This window comes from Colossoma macropomum, unplaced genomic scaffold (genome assembly GCF_904425465.1).
Source record: "Colossoma macropomum unplaced genomic scaffold, Colossoma_macropomum, whole genome shotgun sequence".
NCBI lineage: Eukaryota > Metazoa > Chordata > Actinopteri > Characiformes > Serrasalmidae > Colossoma > Colossoma macropomum.
In genome coordinates, this window is record NW_023494799.1 from 26,159,516 (window position 1) to 26,178,337 (window position 18,822).

At 37.4% G+C, this 18,822-nt stretch overlaps 1 protein-coding gene across 1 annotated transcript in view; it reads left to right on the forward strand.

Moving 5' to 3' along the window:
- Positions 1–15,876: 15,876 nt before the first annotated feature.
- Positions 15,877–18,822, forward strand: part of igf1rb (insulin-like growth factor 1b receptor) — a 92,803-nt gene continuing 89,857 nt past the window's right edge. Inside the window, exon 1 of the mRNA XM_036587277.1 lies at positions 15,877–15,988. Within this exon, the coding sequence (XP_036443170.1) occupies positions 15,895–15,988 (94 nt within the window). The 5' untranslated portion in view covers positions 15,877–15,894. The remainder of the gene's footprint in view (positions 15,989–18,822) is intronic.

The window sequence follows — 18,822 nt, forward strand, 5'->3', positions numbered from 1 at the left end:
TCAGATAATAATGGAAAAAGCAGGAAAAAGCACAAAAGAGCAGATTAACTCAGTTTGACACAATGCTATAAGCATTCTATTGCCAGGTAAACATGTTTTTCTAACACTTTACTGAAGGGCAGCATTCATAAGCCTTCCGTGACAACCTACATAAACATTTATAAAGGCTTATTTCAACAAGCATCGGTTGTCATAACCCTGACAACCATGGTGAAATCAAAAGCAGCCTATTTGACACCTTTTTAGAATAAGCCTTTATAATTGTTTTTGTAGATTTATGTCAGGTGTCATGAAGAATGCTGTCCCTCGGTTAAGCGTACCCATATTTTTAAAGTAGAAAAATATTCATTTTCAGCAATCAGTCATACATCATATACATACAACACTATGACTCTTACATCAGAGATCAGATATCACCTTAACACCTTAGACTATCTTACTTCCAAAAGGATATTGATGCTAATCACTTTGAGCCCCAGGGCACAAAGCAAGGTCCATAAAGGCGTGGTTGGGCGAGTTTGGTGTGGAAGAACTTGACTCAACCCCATCAGACACCTTTGGGCTGAACTAGAACGGAGATTGCGAGCCAGACCCTCTTGTCCATCATCAGTGTCTGACCTCACAAATGCTCTTCTGGATGAATGGGCAAAAATTCCCACAGACACTCTTTAAAATCTTGTAGAAAGCTTCCCAGAAGAGTGGAAGCTGTTATAGCTGCAAAGGGGGACCAACTCCATAAAAGCTCCTGTAGGTGTAATGTTTAGGTGTCTCAGTCCTTTTGTCCATATAGTGTATCATAATATGTTCCCTCCTGTCCTTGGCCTTAAAGTGCCTAGCCTCACAATCAGTGGAGAATTACACTATGTGGTCAAAGTATGTTGACATCTGACCTTCACACCTGTATAAGCTTGTTGGACATCCCATTTCAAAACCATGGGCATTAAAATGGAGCTACCCCTCTCTTTGAGCTATAACAGCGTCCACTCTTCTGGGAAGGCTTTCCAGAGGATTTTAGAGTGTGTCTGTGGGAATTTGTGCTCATTCAGTCAATATCATTTGTGAAGTCAGGTACTGATTTTGGGTGAGAAGGTCTGACTCACAATCTACATTCCAGTTCATCCCAAAGGTGTTCAGTGGGGTTGAGGTCAGGGCTTTGTGCTGGACACTAGAGTACCTCCATGCCAAACTTGACAAATTACATCTTTATGGACCTTATGTAGTCATGCTGGAGCAGTAAATGGCCTTCTCCAAACTGTTGCCACAAAGTTGGAAGCATATAATTGTCTAAAATGTCTTTGTATGCTGTAGCATTAACATCATCCTTTACTGGAACTAAAGGGCCCAAACCCTGAAAAACAGCACAGACCATTATCCCTCCTCAACCAAACTTTACTGTTGGCACTATGCATTCCGGCAACCTACTAGCATCACTATATACAAACTATTTCAAGTCAGTTTTTTATTAAGAGACACTGTGATCTTTAACATAACAAGCAAAGAGGAGCATTTACACAGCTTAATCCAATCATCTTTACCAAGAACAGTGTGTCATACAGTGTTAGAAACCACTTAAGCAAGGCTTTTTTAGATTACTCAACAATTCGACACTGTTTGAGGCAAGAATGAGATGATTTAGGCATGTAGTTTATGTAATGCTTATTAGTAAGCGTGCCATGCATCCGTCCATGTCATCGGGGCCCGGGGGACACAGTAAGATATAAGCTTCCATTACATCTTAGCTACATTAGTATTATAGCTGTGGTGCAAAACTAAAGAAGCAAACGTCTGCACTGACTGGTCTACTACATTGGGTAGAAGGGGAAAATTGTGTGAATTTGACCTTTTGCAGAGCTGTTCGTTAAAGGTTAAGTTTGCTTAGTTGTGCAATAGGCCAAGAAACTGAAGGAAACAGTGGAAAGTTTGGTAGCCACATCTCTGTGGATTTGTTTGGAGGAAATGACTGGTTTTAGACACATTCTCCACTTGTGAAAATGAGAAATATGACCCAGCTGGGGTGGTGCAACATGCACCGGTGAAATTGAGGCTTAAATGACAGTTCAGGATGGCATATGAAGATCTTTTTGGCAAACCACCTTCTGCCGCAGACAAGCCATGATAGATCTTAACTGTGTTTACTTAACATTAGCAAACCAGTAGGCTTGTTAGCTGATATACTGTAAAATTAGAGGCTAACTAAAACAAAGAAAGACTGTACAAGCAAATAGTGCAACAATTCAAGAATAACATTTCTCAACTTAAAATAGCAAAGAGCAAAGAGTTTCATCATCTACGGTACATTACATCATTAAAAGATTCAGAGAACATGAAGAAATCTCTGTATGCAAGGAACAAGGCCAGAAACCAATGTTCTGGATTCTGTTTATATATGGATAGCTGTGATCTTCAGGACCTCAGGCTGCACTGCATTAAAAACAGACACAATTCTGTAGTGGAAATCACTGCATGCAGAAACGCTTCTGAAAAGTCTATGAAGACAGATTTTCTCTGCATCCACAAATACAAGTTAACCAGAATTCATTTAAGATAGACTGAGGCAAAGTGGAAAAATGTCCTGTTGTCCAACAAATCAAAATTTTAAATTCTTTTTGGAAATTATGGACACCACGTCCTCCAGGCTAAAGAGGAGAGGGACCACCTGGTTTATTATCAGCGCACAGTTCAAAAGCCAGCATTCGTGATGGTATGGGGGTGCATTAGTGCACATGGCATGGGTGACCTGCACAACTGTGAAGACACCATTAATGCTGAATGATATACACAGGTTTTGGAGCAACATATGCTGCCATCCAGACAATCTTTTTCAGAAAAGGTCTTGCTTATTTCAGCAAGACAATGTCAAACCACATTCTGCATGTATTACAACAACATGGCTTCGTAGTAAAAGCTTCCGGTGCTAAACTGACCTGCCTGCAGTCCAGACTTGCCACCTACTGAAAAAAATTGGTGCATTATGAAACAAAAAATACAACAAAGGAGACCCCAAACTTTTGAGCAGCTGAAATCCTATATCAAGCAAGAATAGGAACTATTTCACTTTCAAAGCTACAGCAGTCTGTCTCCTCAGTTCCCAAATGCTTACAGTGTTGTTAAAAGAACAGGTGATGCAACTCAGTGGAAAACATGCCCCCGTCCCAACTTTTTTGGAACATGTTGCTGCCATCAAATACAACATGGGCATATATTTTTCAAAAAACAATAAAATTTCTCAGTTTCAACGTTTAATATATTGTCCTTATACTAATTTCAATTAAATACAGGGTTTAAATGATTTGCACATCATTGCATTCTAGTTTTATTTACTTTTTGCACAGCATCCCAACTTTTTTAGAAATAGGGGTTGTAGACAACATTATGATAACTCACAGTAATTACTTAAAAGGTGTAAGCAGCCGCTTACGTCATTTATTAGGTAGAGCTGGCTCTGGATTGATGACTTGGTCTGTAACTGTTTTGTCTCAATTTCAGTGTAAATTTCAGCTCTGCATGGTATGTATGTTCATGGTATGTATGTTCTGTTTGGGCTCCTCTGACACAGTCTGTCCCTAAACTGACAAATAGTCGGGACTGGGGATGGCATCATTTTGGGGCAGTGCTGCCATCCACCCCTCTCACCTGTCTCTCAAGGGTATGGAAAAAAGCAGGAAAAATGTTTCTTTCTGAATATTTTGGGTGAATTATCTAAGACAAAATAGTAGTTTCCTCTCCATCATATTCAAATTTTTAGACAGATTTACAGTAATTATTCACACTAAAGTATCAGTAGATAGTACAGCACAGATATACAGCACTACTGAAGGCTGAATAGGTAGAATTGAAACCTGTATTTTATGTTAATTTGGTTGTTGTTTAATAAATTATTGAAGGAATTTGCTCTCCTGATTGTTTGATGGAAAAGCTTTTGTGGCGTGTGCATAGTGTTTTGTGGGAATTAATCTATTTTGTAAAGAGACTGTGTCATTTTGGGCAGCGTTTTCTGTTTAATATTCTGTGTTAACTGTTACAGAATATGGCTTCTGAATCGACAAAGGTGTTCAAGCGACTGAGAAAACTTGTAATCTTTGTTGATGGAGCCCACCCATAGGCAAGAGATTGGACCCATAGTGAGCACATTGCATTAGAGAAGTGTTTTTTCTTTTCTAAAAGGAGTACACATCCTGTGTGCGTTCCTGATGTTTCTGGAATGCTGTCACCATTTGACTGCTGCAATCGTAGAAGTGTGAAGTGAGGTCTGAAATGTAAAATAACTATAATGTTACTTCTAATAAATTAATGTAGTAAAATAGTCTTCACTGACTGCAGATCTCACACTCAGGGCTGGGCTCAATGGGCCTCGCTGTCCAATATCGTCCTAAGTTTTTCTTTTTTTTAAGTTTTTTCTTCTTTTTGTGAGAAAGGTCCAAAGGAAAAGTCTACATCAGATTATGACGTGTTCTTAAACCGCAAAACTGTTTGCACCTTTGTACTCTTGAGAGTATGTAGATTCTCTTCTCACCTAAGAACAAATCAAAAAATAAGAAAACACTGATGAATGTCAGAAACTTCGTAAAAACTGCTTAAATGTGTTTTAAGAAGAATTTTCTTCTTAAGAACGGTTGGTGAATGAGGCCCCATGTTCAGTAGGCTTTTGTTTATGACTTGTGTTTGAATCTCAGACACGATTAACACTGAAACTGCTTACTGCCATCTAGTGGTAAATCATTTAGAAGAAACATGTGGTAGAAACATTTTTTATTCACAATGGCTCTCATTCATCAAAGTTGCATTCGTAAAATGAGTGCACGCACATAAAACAGACAGTGTAGTGATTCATCAGTTTCATCTATGGAGAATCTGTACAATCGAACGAATAGCAGGAGTGGGAGTAAATTGGATCGTTATAGGTTCTCAACCTGAAAAACGTGTTTGATTTGCTGTTAACTAACCCAAACTATCATCAGTATCGTCTATAATACCAATAATAAGAATAAAAAGAGAAAATAACAATAATACTAATAATTCGTATTATTGTATTTTATAATATAATATTGTATGATATTCCATGTGTACAAATTATACTAATAATTTGTGCACATGGAAATGCAGTGGCTGTATATATTTTACATGCACATTGATATAAACAAGTGCTGCAACTATTCCATGTCCTATTTAAACACATATTACACTGTGCTTTTGTTTTATACTACTGATACTGCAAAAACACAGCTAGTGTCATACACTGCTGTAATACAGCATTGAATGTGTTATTTTAGGAAAATAATCACACTACACAATGACACTGTTCTACTGTTTTTAAAACAATAAGACATCGTTCACACAATGTCTTATCAATTCAGCTTCTTCCGATGAATTGTGGCTGAGAAACAGTTATTTGTGTTATAGCGCTCCCTATTGACTAACTGGGGTAAATTTGGGATAGTACTTTAAAATCACATTTTAAGGTATAAGCATATTAAGCATCATGAGAATTAGTTAAAGAGATCCTGATCTTTCATCACTTTGGTTAACTAAGGTCTACATTCAATAAGAGAAATAAGCCTGCAGTAACCACATTGCTTAAAGGTGTTCATATATTTTTTGATAATTATTGAGTTTCAGGTTCTGACAAAGATATGTGTATAAGCATAATATAGCTGACTTACAGTACTGCAATTTTGAGACAATATAAATGAAGGTGGCAATATAGGAAAACATGGCCATACTGTTAAAAAATGTCACTGTGTTTTGATTAATGCTTACATGTTACTTCCGTGCCTACCTAGTGACTCAAATGCACACAGAAGGCAGACAGTTTAATGGTGGGCCTTTGCCAGTGCTACAGTTTTCAGACATTATAAACATAGGGTGACAAGAAAGGGCCAAGCACCAACTAGATCCCAATTTTCACTGATTGTCATTACTAGGAATCGTTTTTTGGAATTCTTTGTTCCATGTTTGGTCACAATTGATCAATCCCTGATAAACTTATAGCCCCTTCAGTCAAAAGGAGTAGTTCAGAAATGGCATTTTGCAACTGCAGAAAATAAATTTTCCACATTTTTCCAAGAAGTTTTCTATTTGCAAAATTGCCACTCTCAGTGGATGCTTGGCATTAAAGAAATTTGCTTTTTGCAATAAAAATACATGCTTAAAAAGATGGTTCTTCAATCGTTCTTTAATCAGTTTAGTGAAACTGTTGTGATTCATCAGTTTCATCTTTGGAGAATCTGTACAATCAAACAAATAGCAGGAGTTAAGAAAATGGTTCTATATAGAACCATGACCACTCAAAGAACCTTTTGCTGATTAAAGGGTTCTTTGCATTGATAAAGGGTTCTTCAGATTAATGGAGAATGTGCTGTAGATGGCTCTACATAGAACCGTTATATTGCACCATAAAGGGTTTTTCTATTGTTACGATGTCAAGCCTGTATAAAAAGGTTCTATATAGAACCATATGAAACACACTCTCCATCAGTTTGAAGAATCATTTAATGATGCAAAGAACCCTTTAATCACACACAGGGTTTTTTGAGTGTTCATGGTTCTATGTAGACCCAATTTTTTAAAACTAAAGACCCCTCGAAGAACCATCTTTTTTAAGTGTGTATGAATAGCACCCCCTTATGGCCAAATTAGTGTCAAATTTCATAGGGCGTAAAGAGTGCCTACCTTTAGAATTCATGACGGCTGGCAGTGCTGAGCCTGTAGCAGTTAAGCCTATTTACACTGAAGCTATAAGTTTCAGCCTGCACCGCTTTTGAATGAGATGCTGTACAAGGTAACCAATCAGGACAGAGGTAATGTACATTATATCAGTCTTAAAGGAGCAGAAACAAAAAACAGCCTGTTTGATTGTGAGGGAAAGAGAGAGGTTGGAAAATGGTTATGTAAAATGAATTATGACTTTTTCGATACATAACACTACACCAATGTCATAAGTAGAAAAAGTAAAATACAAGAAAAATGTATTATTGATATTATAATATAATACAATACTTTAATAGTGAGTGTCCCTTTGAACTGGAAATTAGAGATGGGACACCCTGCACCAGTGTTTTTTTTTTAGTTCTGGAGGGCCAGTGTCCAGCATGGTTTAGTGATTTCTCTGCTCAAACCCACCTGATTCAACTCATCTGTTAACTACCAGGTGTAGTGATTGTGTTTGAGCAAGGAAATCACTAAACTGTGCCGGACACCAGCCTCCAGGACCAGAGCTGAAGCATTCATAACAAGAACGCCATCTGGGACAGAGCTGCGTTCAAAAATCAACTGACTCTAAGTTTGCATGTTAAATTTTTTGTGACTAGAACTTTCGCGCTTGTGAAAATACTACATACAGTACATTCAAAGCCAGTTAGAATTAGTGTTCATTTGAAGGTTAGGACACAGGCCAGGATTGGCCAGTCACTATACAGCTTATTAAGTATAATTTATATAAAAAAAGAAATTTGATTAGTCGTTCGCCTGCATCCTTCACTGTAAGGCAACACTACCACCTTGTGATTAGATAGATGATTACAACAAAAACATACTGAATCATTCTACACTTTCAGCACTGCGCTGTAAATTGTGCATATAAATATACCATTTTTTGCTCATAGACTGTTCATAGATATGTTCTATTGTGTATTTGCATAACTGAAAATTTCAATATAAATATATGGCAGAAAAGCGTGTAGATAACGTGATAGAAAACCATCATATTACCCATACTGAGGCCTCCCTAAAATCAACCATCAGATTAACCTTTAATTTACCCATATTTACCATTAACCATCATATGAGCCATATCCAAGCCTCCTTAAGTTTGATAATCTTATTAACAATAAATGCAGCCATATTTCCCATTAACCATAATATTAACCATATTCAGGCCTCCTTAAACGTAACCATCATTTTAACAATCATATTAGCTTTAGTCTTAATTTAACCATCATAATGGTCCTATTTACCATTATATTAGCAATACTTAGGATTTCTTCAACTTAGCCAACACATTTCCCATATTTACTATAATGTTAGCCATATGTACCTTTTTGTCATATTATCCATACGTAAAACTGAATATATCTCACGTATTAAGTATTTAAGTTAAGGAAATGTTTTTGATTATTTTGTACACTCGGATGGCATTTTTGAGTTTACTCTGTTGCCATGGCAGCTTTGAAATCATAACGTTCAGAAAAGGAAACTGCACTGCTGTTGATTTTAATCGTTTTTCTCTCATTACAGTTACTCAACAAATGTAGATAACTGAGTGAAACTAAGTAAGCTGTGTTGTTTAAGTGAAATACAGCAACATTATTGTTTTATTAACACAATCTTGTTAGCTAAAACATTTCTATCCAATTGGCTCCTGGCTCCATCTATTTGCACATTGGGTGTTTGTTTCTGTTTGTTTCACTCAACATCACGTGTTTTCATTACACTAAAGGTTAACCTGCAGTGTTTGGCAAAGTGGTCAATATCACTTAATCAGAAAAAATGTATTGATTATCTAATGAAATGTATAATTAAATTGGGCTTTTAGGTTTAAATAGCTCAAAAAGTTAATTTAAAATAATTAGAATTCATGTATTGCAGAAACGTGTTTCCGTTACTCTAACACAAAAAACTTGTTTATTCTAGCATGCAGTGTTTAGTATCTTAGGTACATGGAACTTGCTGGTTTTTGCACCAATGCTTAATTTTTTAGGGCAACAGTTTACCTCAAACCAGTTATGTGAACTTATTTGAGCTTACAGTGTGTCAAATGAACACATTATAGATCATATATACCATTGACCATCATATTAGCCATATTTACCTCCATATTATCTAATATTTAGGCCTGCGTAAACATAACCATCATATTTACCATCATATTAGCTGGACATACTATCATATAATATATATTTAGAACTTATTAAACTTACCATATTTACCATCAGATTAGGCATATATGCCATCATATTTACCAAATTTACTGTAACATTAGCCATATGTTCCATATATTTACTTTGATAATAGCCATATTTACCTTCATATTAGCTAAATGTACCATGAACCATCATCTTAGCCATTTTTAGGCCTCCTTAAATGTAACCACCATCAAAGTTTCACAAGCAATAAGATGAGTCTTGTACTTGTCATGTCTTGGGATCACTTTTAATACACCCCTCCCCACCCCCTTACCCCAACCCGTCTCATCCCACATTCCATTCCTCCTCAGAAAACAAACAGCCGCTCATTAGCATGTGTGACCTGCTGGCGGTAAACACGTTGATTTCCACTCGAGTGCAGGGGCAGAATGAGGCTGAAAAAGAGGCACTCAAAGTAGGTGGGCCTGCAGACCATCTTTATGGGAGCTTTTTATGAGGACTTAACAAATGCAAGTGGACAGGCAAAACATTTGGGCAGGGGGCGGGGGGTGGGGGCAAGAGGGGACTGTGTGTGTGTGTGTGTGTGTGTGTGTGTGTGTGTGTGTGTGTGTGTGTGAGTGCTTTTGAGGCCTAACTCACTGTACATGAGGTCTTGGGTGGCCACTGATGTTAACTCTATTGTTTAATGTATTTGTGTGTGTGTGTGTGTGTGAGAGAGAGAGAGAGTGAGAGAGAGAGAGAGAGAGAAACAGACAGACAGACAGAAGAGAGAGATAGAGAGAGGGAAGGGAGCCTGAAAGAGAAAAAAGGGGGAAGGAGGAGAGAGCAAGAGAGAAGGAGGACAAAGAGATAGAGAGAGTGAGAAAGAAACAGAAAGAAAGATGAAGAGAGACAGAGAGAAGGATGAGAAGTGAAAGAGAGAAAGAAGAGAGAGACAGAGAAAGAAGAGGCAGAGACAGACAGATACATGAAAGAAAGAAAGAGACAAAGAGAAGAGAGAGGAGGAAGAAAGAGAGAGAAAGAAGACAGAGAAGGAAGAAAGAGAGAGAAAGAAGACAGAGAAGTGAGAGAAAGATATTGAAAGAAAAGATAATAGGTGACCGAAAGAAAGAGAAAAGAGACAGAGTTAAAAAGAGAGAGACAGAATGACAGAGAGAAAGTGGGAGAGAGATTGAGAGAGAGTGAGAGTGAAAAATGAGGGGAGAGAGTGAGAGAGAGAGAGACAGCGAGAGTGAGAGAAAGAGAGAGAGAGACAGAGTGAAAGAGAGAGATAATGACACTGAGAGAGACAGAGTGAAGGAGAGACAGAGATTGAAAGAGAGACAGTGAGACTGAAAGAGAGAGAGAAATAGAGAGGGAAGGGAGCATGAGAGAGAAAAAGGGGGAGGAGGAGCAAGAGAGGAGGGAAAGAGAGATAGAGAGAAATAAACAGAAAGAAAGAAGAAAAGAGACAGAGAGAAAGAAGAGGCAGAGACAGATAGATATAAGAGAGAAATAAAAAGAAAATAGAGAAAGAGGGGGAAGCGTGAGAGAGAGAGACTGAGAATGAGAGAGAGAGAAAGAGAGAGAGAGAGACACTGAGGGTGAGAGAGAGTAAAAAAGAGAGAGAGAGAGAGAGAGAGAGAGAGACAGTGAGAGAGATAGAGAGTGTTTTCTCTCTCTTTGTCCTCTGTAATTGTAGGAATGCAGCAGAAGCTTAGCTGTGTGTGCCAGAGTTGAGGTAATGTGTGGCATTAAAATAATTCTTTTGTGCTCTCCTCTATGGGCCGATGAAAGAACTCTGTAATTACGGAGATAATCAAAACTGTCACAGATTATACTACAGCAAAAAGGCCTTTCTTGTTTCATAACAGAGTGGACCACCAACGTACAAGCAGATTTCGCTCCCTGTGGAGCTCCTCTGTGGTGGAAAACATGCTGTATGCTGCAATAAATACAACTGAATAGAGCTCATCTGTGCCTACTTAAACTAATTCTACAGTGTTTTTCATCTTAATCTCTACCTTCAGCATCTGTATCATAGGGTCAGTTACCACGGACGATAAATTGGACGTTTCCCTGCGTTTAGGAAAGAGTGGGAAACTATTGACTCTAAACTGATTTATAATAGAAGCCAATGAAGAGTGGCTTCAGCACCTGCCCATTGTCTTCTATTATAAGTTGTTTTACTAAGTACAGGGAAGTGTGTACTGTCCGTCTTAATTCGACAGATATGGCAGATAGAAATTAGGTGGGAAAGGATGAAAGAATATTCCTTTCAAGGGGAATTCCACCAATGTTTCAAAATTTCTGCATAATTTAAGAGGTAAACAAAGTCATTTAGAGTCTAGAAAGACTTAGAGTTAGAATTGTTCACAGTGTTGGAAGGAACTGGATCTGAAGAGTATAATGCCTCTTAAAGCTCAGTCACTGAAAGTTATTATGGTTATCAATATGTTTCTGATGCTGAGATATTGTTTTATGCTAGTTTTGAAACACAGTTTAACCTAAATTGTATTTTTGAAATCCATTAATGGTGGAGAGAAACATGCAGGTCGATGTAAAAAAAAAAACTTTTTTTTCAGATTTACTAATATTTTACCTTCAACATTACATACACACTTCAAAAAGATGGTTCTTCAAGCGTTCTTTAGTAAAGGCAATAGTTCAGTATAGAACTATGAGTTCTATACTGAACCGTTTCATGCTTAAAGAGTTCTTTCATGGTGAAATGGTTCTTCAGATTGATGGGGAATGTGTTACATATGGTTCTATATAGAACATTTTGAGAACTGAAAATGGTTCTGTAAAGCACCAAAAAGATTCTTCTTTTATTACAAGCTTGACATCGTAACAGTAAAACAGCTCTTTTTGGTTATGAATACACTGCCTGGTGCCAGAGACACGTGCACTGAAGTATCAGAAGGAAAGTAAGTATTTCATATCTAACCTGTGATGTTTCATCGAGTCCAAGGGTTTATTTCCTTAACGGTCAAAACCTAACTGTAAAAGTTAATGACTGATGTTTTATCTTTATTTTCACACCAAAAAGAACACAGAGCTTACAAAACCTTGTATCTCCCAAATGGCAAGTTTTCAGGACATGGAAAAAACTCTACTGACTTTTAGTTGAAGTAGATTTTTTTCACATTTCAGATCATTTCTATTTTTCCATTCATCAAGAAATGTTAACACAGCTGATATTTTCAAATTTTGTATGTAATGGAGATACCAGGTTTTGTTTTTTGGCAGTATATGTATATGTCCTCAGAAATATGTCCCAAAAAAGTAATACCTTGTACTTAATGGCCAATGGTAGTCTAATATATATATATATATATACATATATATATGCTGTCCAAGAAAAAAAAAATACGTATCTCCATTTTTTTCGATTTCTACTTTTCTACATCATTTGAGCATGTGTGTAAATTTCATCATGATGAACAGACCAAAAGAAATGTCCCAAAATGACATAGCAAAAACTCTGACTTACATTAAAAAAAACTATATATGTATACACACACATATATATATATATATATATATATATATATATATATATACATGTTTGTGTGTATATATATATATATATATATGTATATATATATATATAAATATATATATGTGTGTGTGTGTGTGTGTGTGTGTGTATAAAGTCACTGTTTAAACACTGAACAAAACCCTTTTCTCTGTATTTTTAGGAAGCAGCAAAAAAGTACCAAAAAATAGGAAAAATAGTACAATTACGTACAATAGTGGAGGTGTTGGACTAACATCTTCTTAATGTAACTTTTTTCAACCAGCTAACAGAAAACCACTTTTTCTAAAGTACCTCCACTAGTAGTTTTGGATTACATTTCTAAGCAAAGCAGCTTTTAAAATACATTTGTTTCTGCAGGGCTTTTTTCATATGAAAAAGATGTTTGTAATAATTGTAAGACATTTGAGTTTGTAAGTTTATCTACAGTGAATCATTTCTCATCAAAACACTGAATGACATTGTTTACATCTCAAATATTGTTTAGTTTCCTGTTATGTTTTGCCAAGGATTCCCCTCGCAGGTGTTTCCAAAATAGATCCTTTCAGGATACTGTTACTAAAATAGTCAGCAACATGTTTTGAAAAATATAAACACTCCCACAATGCACTGGTATTTATGAGAAGATCTTGTTTTCCATCTCGTTCACGAAGGTGCCATTTACTGAACCACTGACTGACTGGAAGGTTTGTTGCTGAGTAGTGACTGTAATTTGCACTCATGGTCCTGGAGGTCATTATGTAGATGATAACCTGAGGTACGGCAAGCAGTCACTGCCGTCGGTGCACGAAAGAGCACACGCTTCCTTATTCAGTTCAGTTTACGTATGTGTGATTAATGCACCGAATCAAATGAAGGTAAAAATACAGTACAGTCACAGCTGTCAATTAGTAACAGTAGTCAGTCATCCATCCCTACTCAGGGATAAATGACTGACTAGGTCGTTGGGGCCAGTGTCCAGGCGTCTCTGACTGCCAGGGGTCTTGGGAGGTGTCGTCTTTGAAAATATACAAATGACCACGTAAATGAAATAAATGAAGAAATGTTATTCAGCCTCTTTTCTGTTTTCAATCATTGTTGACTCACTTAGCTTGAAATGCCCCCCTTAAGAGGGGGGGCATGAGCTGCAGTGAGCCAGATCAAATCATTTGTGGATGAATACAATCGATTCCTCACAACAGTGTTCCAACATCTAGAGTAAAGCCTTCACAGAAGCATAGAGACAAAACAGTTTATGTAGATAATGTCATTACTTCACCAGTTAAAGGGAAATTCCACCAATTTTTCAAAATGTCTGCATAATTACGTTGTTAAGATGTAAACAAAGTCGTTCAGAGTGGTTTGGTGTGAAATGCTCCATTCTAGAGAAACTTACTGAGTCAGAATTGTTCACAGTGGTGGTGATAGGAACCAGACGTCCACCTCTAAAAGCTCTCTCACAGAAAATTATTACATGAAATGGTTATGAATTCACTGCCTGGTGCCAGTGATATGTGCACTTAAGTATCAGAAGGAAAGCAAGTACTTCATGTATAATGTGTATTATTTAATAGTTTAATAGGGTAAATTTCCATGTGACAATGATTCACTGATTTGAATTAGTGTGAAAATCTGTAGGAAACAAACTTACACTTCTGTTTCCTTAATGGTCAAAACCTAACTGTAAAAGTGTAACTGTACTTTATTTATTTATTTATTTATTTATTTATTTTGTCATTTCCAAAAAAACCTATGTGAAATATAGGTACAGTTTTACAAAAACAAACAAATAAATAAAACTTATACATACATATATGTATGTATGTATGTATGTATCATTTTTCTTTGTTTTTTTGGAAATGGCAACATAAATAAATAAATAATAAAAAACATACCAAAAAAGTACAATATTTAAGTACAATAGTGGAGTTTTTGCACTTAGTCTCCAAATCATAATGCAACTTTTTTTTGGAAGATGCAAACAAAAAAGTACTAAAAAAGTAGGAAAAATAGTACAATAGTAGAGTTTTTTTTGACATCTTTGTAATGTTTTTCAACCGGCTAACAGAAAACTACTTTTTCTAAATTCCCTCCAGTATGAGTTTTAGATTTCATTTCTAAGCAAAATAGCTTTGAAAATGTTTTTTTTTTTTTCTGTGAGACTTCTGTTATATGAAAAAGATGTTTAATGAAAGTATAGGGCTAAATTATAGACATTCGCCTTTCCAGGAAAAGGAATCATTTCTGATTCTTACAAGTGGAGAGGTGCTGATTTTCATTGACTGGAAAACTGACCAGGAACAAAAACAGCTCTAGCCCAAAAGAAAAAATCCCGCTGTGATCCATTCCAGTTTTTCCGTGCGCCTTCAACCAGCGTAACCCACTAACGCTGTGTGTATCTGTGAAAGAGAAATCGAGCCTTGTTTACAGCAGCGACGATTCAGCGGAGCCGAGCTGCAGATACAGGACTTTACTACGCGCTTATCTGAGATGATGATAACGAGGAGGACGGTGGTGATAACAGCGAGAAGGATGTACCTTCAGACCTGTCAATGAAAACGTATTTGGTTGGGAATTAGGGAAACGGAGCACCCATTTCTGTAGGAAGAAAAAATTTGGGTAGCTTAGCGTGCTTGCTAACGTAATTCAAAATCTCAGAGCGAGCAGACGGGAGTAAAGGCGAGCGGAGAGAGAGGGGAAAACGGAGGACGGAGAGCTTACAGTTGGCTAAAGCCTCTCTTTTCCAGCCCCGACTGGTGGATATTATTTACATATTTCCTCCGTCCATCTTCCTCTCCCTGTTAGGACTTTTCCTCTTTCCATTCATCTGAGGAAAACTAATCACCTTGCTGCCTATGAAGATCACCACGCATCCCCCTCCTTTCGCATCCACGTCTCACCCAGCTAGCCTAGCTTTGCTTTGCTCCTGCTTAGCTTAGCCTGGCCGGCGTCTCGCGAAGCTTTTATTCGGCTCGGCTCGGCTCTCGGCGCCGAAGAGTTGCGAAGAAATGGAATGCGAAGATGCGGCTTCCCAAATCGCCTCGTCGTGTTTTTCTCTCCTATATCCCTCGTTCGGCGTCTTTCACGGATAGTAAACGGAACCGAGTAGCGCTAAAACGCCCGTTGGCGGTCCATGCCGAAGAAAAGGCGAGCTAACGTTTGTTTGGTAGGCTAAGCTAACCCAAGCTACGCTAAGCTAACTGGATTGAAAGATCACTTTATAGCAACGGACTAACGTTAACGAATTCCTACAGGCTTCAGCAGCACTGCTGCTCGGCTTTTGTTTTTCTTTTCTAGACTGAAAAAGCATTTTTTTCTTCTTCGCCAAGGGAGAAAACCAAAGCCAAGCCAGCTAGATAATAAATTAAAATAATTTTGCTCAGTTTCGGATTTTTTAAGTCAGAGAGAAAACAAAACGCTGTGAAGTACGTTACGTTACAGACCTCAGCCTCAGCTCCAACCGCCGAGTTCATTTCTGAATCTTTATTTTTTCTTTACTCTCTCTCACTCTAAAGAAAACAAGTGTTTACAGGAATGAGGTCTTGGAGAGCAAGGAATCGTTTGACCTTGTTTTGTGGTCTGCTGCTGTCCCTCTCCACTATTTGCCCATGGCCCGCAAACGGAGAAAGTAAGTAGCTCAAGTCATAGAAATTGGAAGTTGAATAATGCTTTCCAGAGGTAGTTGCAGGCACCTATGTGTGAAAAATGTTGCTTTAAAAGAAGAAAATTGCCTTGTTTCTTTTACCTGTGACTTTTAGACAGGACGCAGCAAGCGAAGAGCTGTTTATGAAGTATTTTAAAGGGCTTATATAATGGAAATGTTAACGTTAAAAAAATAAACACTGTTTCGAAACTTGCACACACTCCCAGTCATATATGGCAACTAAGCAAGGAAAGCAGCATGTTTTGCATATTTGTCATGTCACAAACATGAACGCATATACATATACCCATCTATTCAGGCTAGCAAGTTACATTGAAGTTATAAGGAGTGCTGCACAATACAGATCAACCAACCAGAGTACAGATTATTTACATATGTCAGTCTTAAAGGTGTAACCTGTTTAATTCTAGGGGATACATATAAGATGGAAAATGGTCATGTAAAAGTGAATTATGAGTGTTTTTGGTAAAGGAACGCAGCCAGATAACATAAGTGGACATCTGGGAGAAAAATACAGGATATGTGCCTTTTCATAACAAAAAAAAGTCAAAATTATGAGTTAAAAGCTAGCAAGGTTAGTCTACCTTTTAAATAAGGTCATTAGATGTGAAATAAAACCCATAATAGACTCAGCACACTATAGGCTTGGCATTTCCTATAAGAACAGTAGTAAGATCTTAGTTAATGTTGTTTTCCCAAATACCACTAAAATCTCCACATGGAATAGTTAAAACTAGTAAGCTGCTTGATTAGCTTCGTACCAACGGTTTCCAGTTTTTGAATGACTAAATGGCTTGGTTACCACACAAATGGAGACTCAAATGAATACAGTAAATCATAATGGAGTAAACCATATTCTCTCTGTCATTGAGCAGATTTGCTTCATATAGGTCAGGCCACAGTCCAAGTCTGTCACTATGGCATATTTTTTGTTGTAACGTCTGGTGACATTTGTGACATCATGGTCTAAGCAGACATTTAACTACTTCTGTTGTTGACTGTGAAATACCAACTGTTATGATTGTTTGAATTGTTTACTGTGAAGGATGTTGTTGAGTTTATACTAAACTGACAGAGTATTCAGATTTTTGAAAGGTGGTCAAAGTAGGCTTTTAACCTCTGCTCCATTATTACTTGATATAAGCTGAGTTTGCCCTGAAATGTGTTTTTCTCCTGTTGGTTTTTCATCACAATGTCATGAAATGCATCACATTTAGGATACAGGTTTAAGTGTTTAGGACACAGAGGGCAAATCACTGGTTTAAATTAATTTTAATAGCTGTGTTTATTTACATGGGGTAACCTTTTGGCTGATTGAATTTGGATGAATGTATAGAAGACATACCTTGTGGATTATTTGTTTGTCAGTGTGGGCTAGCTAGATCTGATAAATTCATGCTGTTTGACCAAATTACAAGACTGTTTACAGCTTTTGTAGCTTTTTTTTTGGCTATAATACGCTAAGTAGGAAGGAGAGCGCAAACAGCCGTCATTAATTTCAAAAGAAGGGACATTACATGTAATCACTTCAGTGTGTTGTATGAGCATAGACCACGTAATATGTCTATTTTAAATCAATAACTTCGTCAATGCTGAGAAAGGAGGGGAAAGAGGGCAGCTTTTGCATTTCCCTTCATGTTTCGCCACCACAAAATTTCCATGTTTCCAAGTAAACTGCAAACAAGACTCCCTGATTCATCCAGTTCATCAAGGGGGGGAAAAAAAAGTTAAGGTTTTAAAATAGAACATGTAAAAACACCTTCCCTAGCAAAACAGACTTGGTTCTGTTGATTGGAAGAGTGAGGAGTTTGTGAAGCATGTGTAATTGGGTTTTACTGTTAACCCCAGTGGTTGCAGGGCAGGGTGGCAGCGGAGGTTCGCCATCGAGGTCCTAAGTATAACGTACCTTTTGCTGCTTGGACAGGGAAAAGATTCCTAGTGTGGCAGAAAAGTGGTTGACTAGCTTATCGTTTTATGCTTGGAACTGGTTGACCTTCTTGTTCTTGTTTTGTTTGACAGAAATATTGGCTGTTTTCTGATTTAAAATGCCATACATTGACCAGTTTATGCAGGTCATAAGAATTTCCAGTCTTTCTCTGCATGTTAACATGTGGAAACCACTGGCATTGTTTTGTGGTTAACGCATTGAAGTGGCTGCAAGTGTATCAGTGCATGAATCAGCTTTTTTAATCACTTAGCAGTCAAATCTTTCTCATCTTATTTAATTTTACCAGACCACAGCTGCTCCTGCCTTGTGAATGTTGGGTCTTTAGACTGTCATTGAAGAATTATTGAAGAATCTTTATTTCATGTAGATTATGCAAGAAATTGGTAATTGGGCTAGAAGAATTAAATGATTCAGTGACTACTATTGAAATGGCCATTTAGTAATCTGTACAACATGAGTTTTGCATGTGTATATAGCTGGTGTCATCAAGGTCTACCTCACCGCATGTAATACAGTGTCATTTTAGAGTTGTAAATGCCATCGTTTCCATTACTCTTTACTAAGTCAGGTCTGGCTGCCAGGCTTGGGCTGTTATTGTTTGCTCTGGCATTTAGGCATTCAGGTTTTTTTGTGTGTTAATTCCAAACGGCGACATCAGTGATTGACCTAGTTTTGGAGTGCCAAAAGCTTGTTACCTATGAGAGTTAGCGGTGGCGGGGCAGGATGAGGTTATCAAATGTAAACAAGAGATTTGGAGTGCCATCAAAGTAATAAAGATAGCACTGTTTGCTCAGCAGTGTGAAAATGGAAGAGTATGCAGACAGACACTGCGGTCTCAGTCTACCAGCAG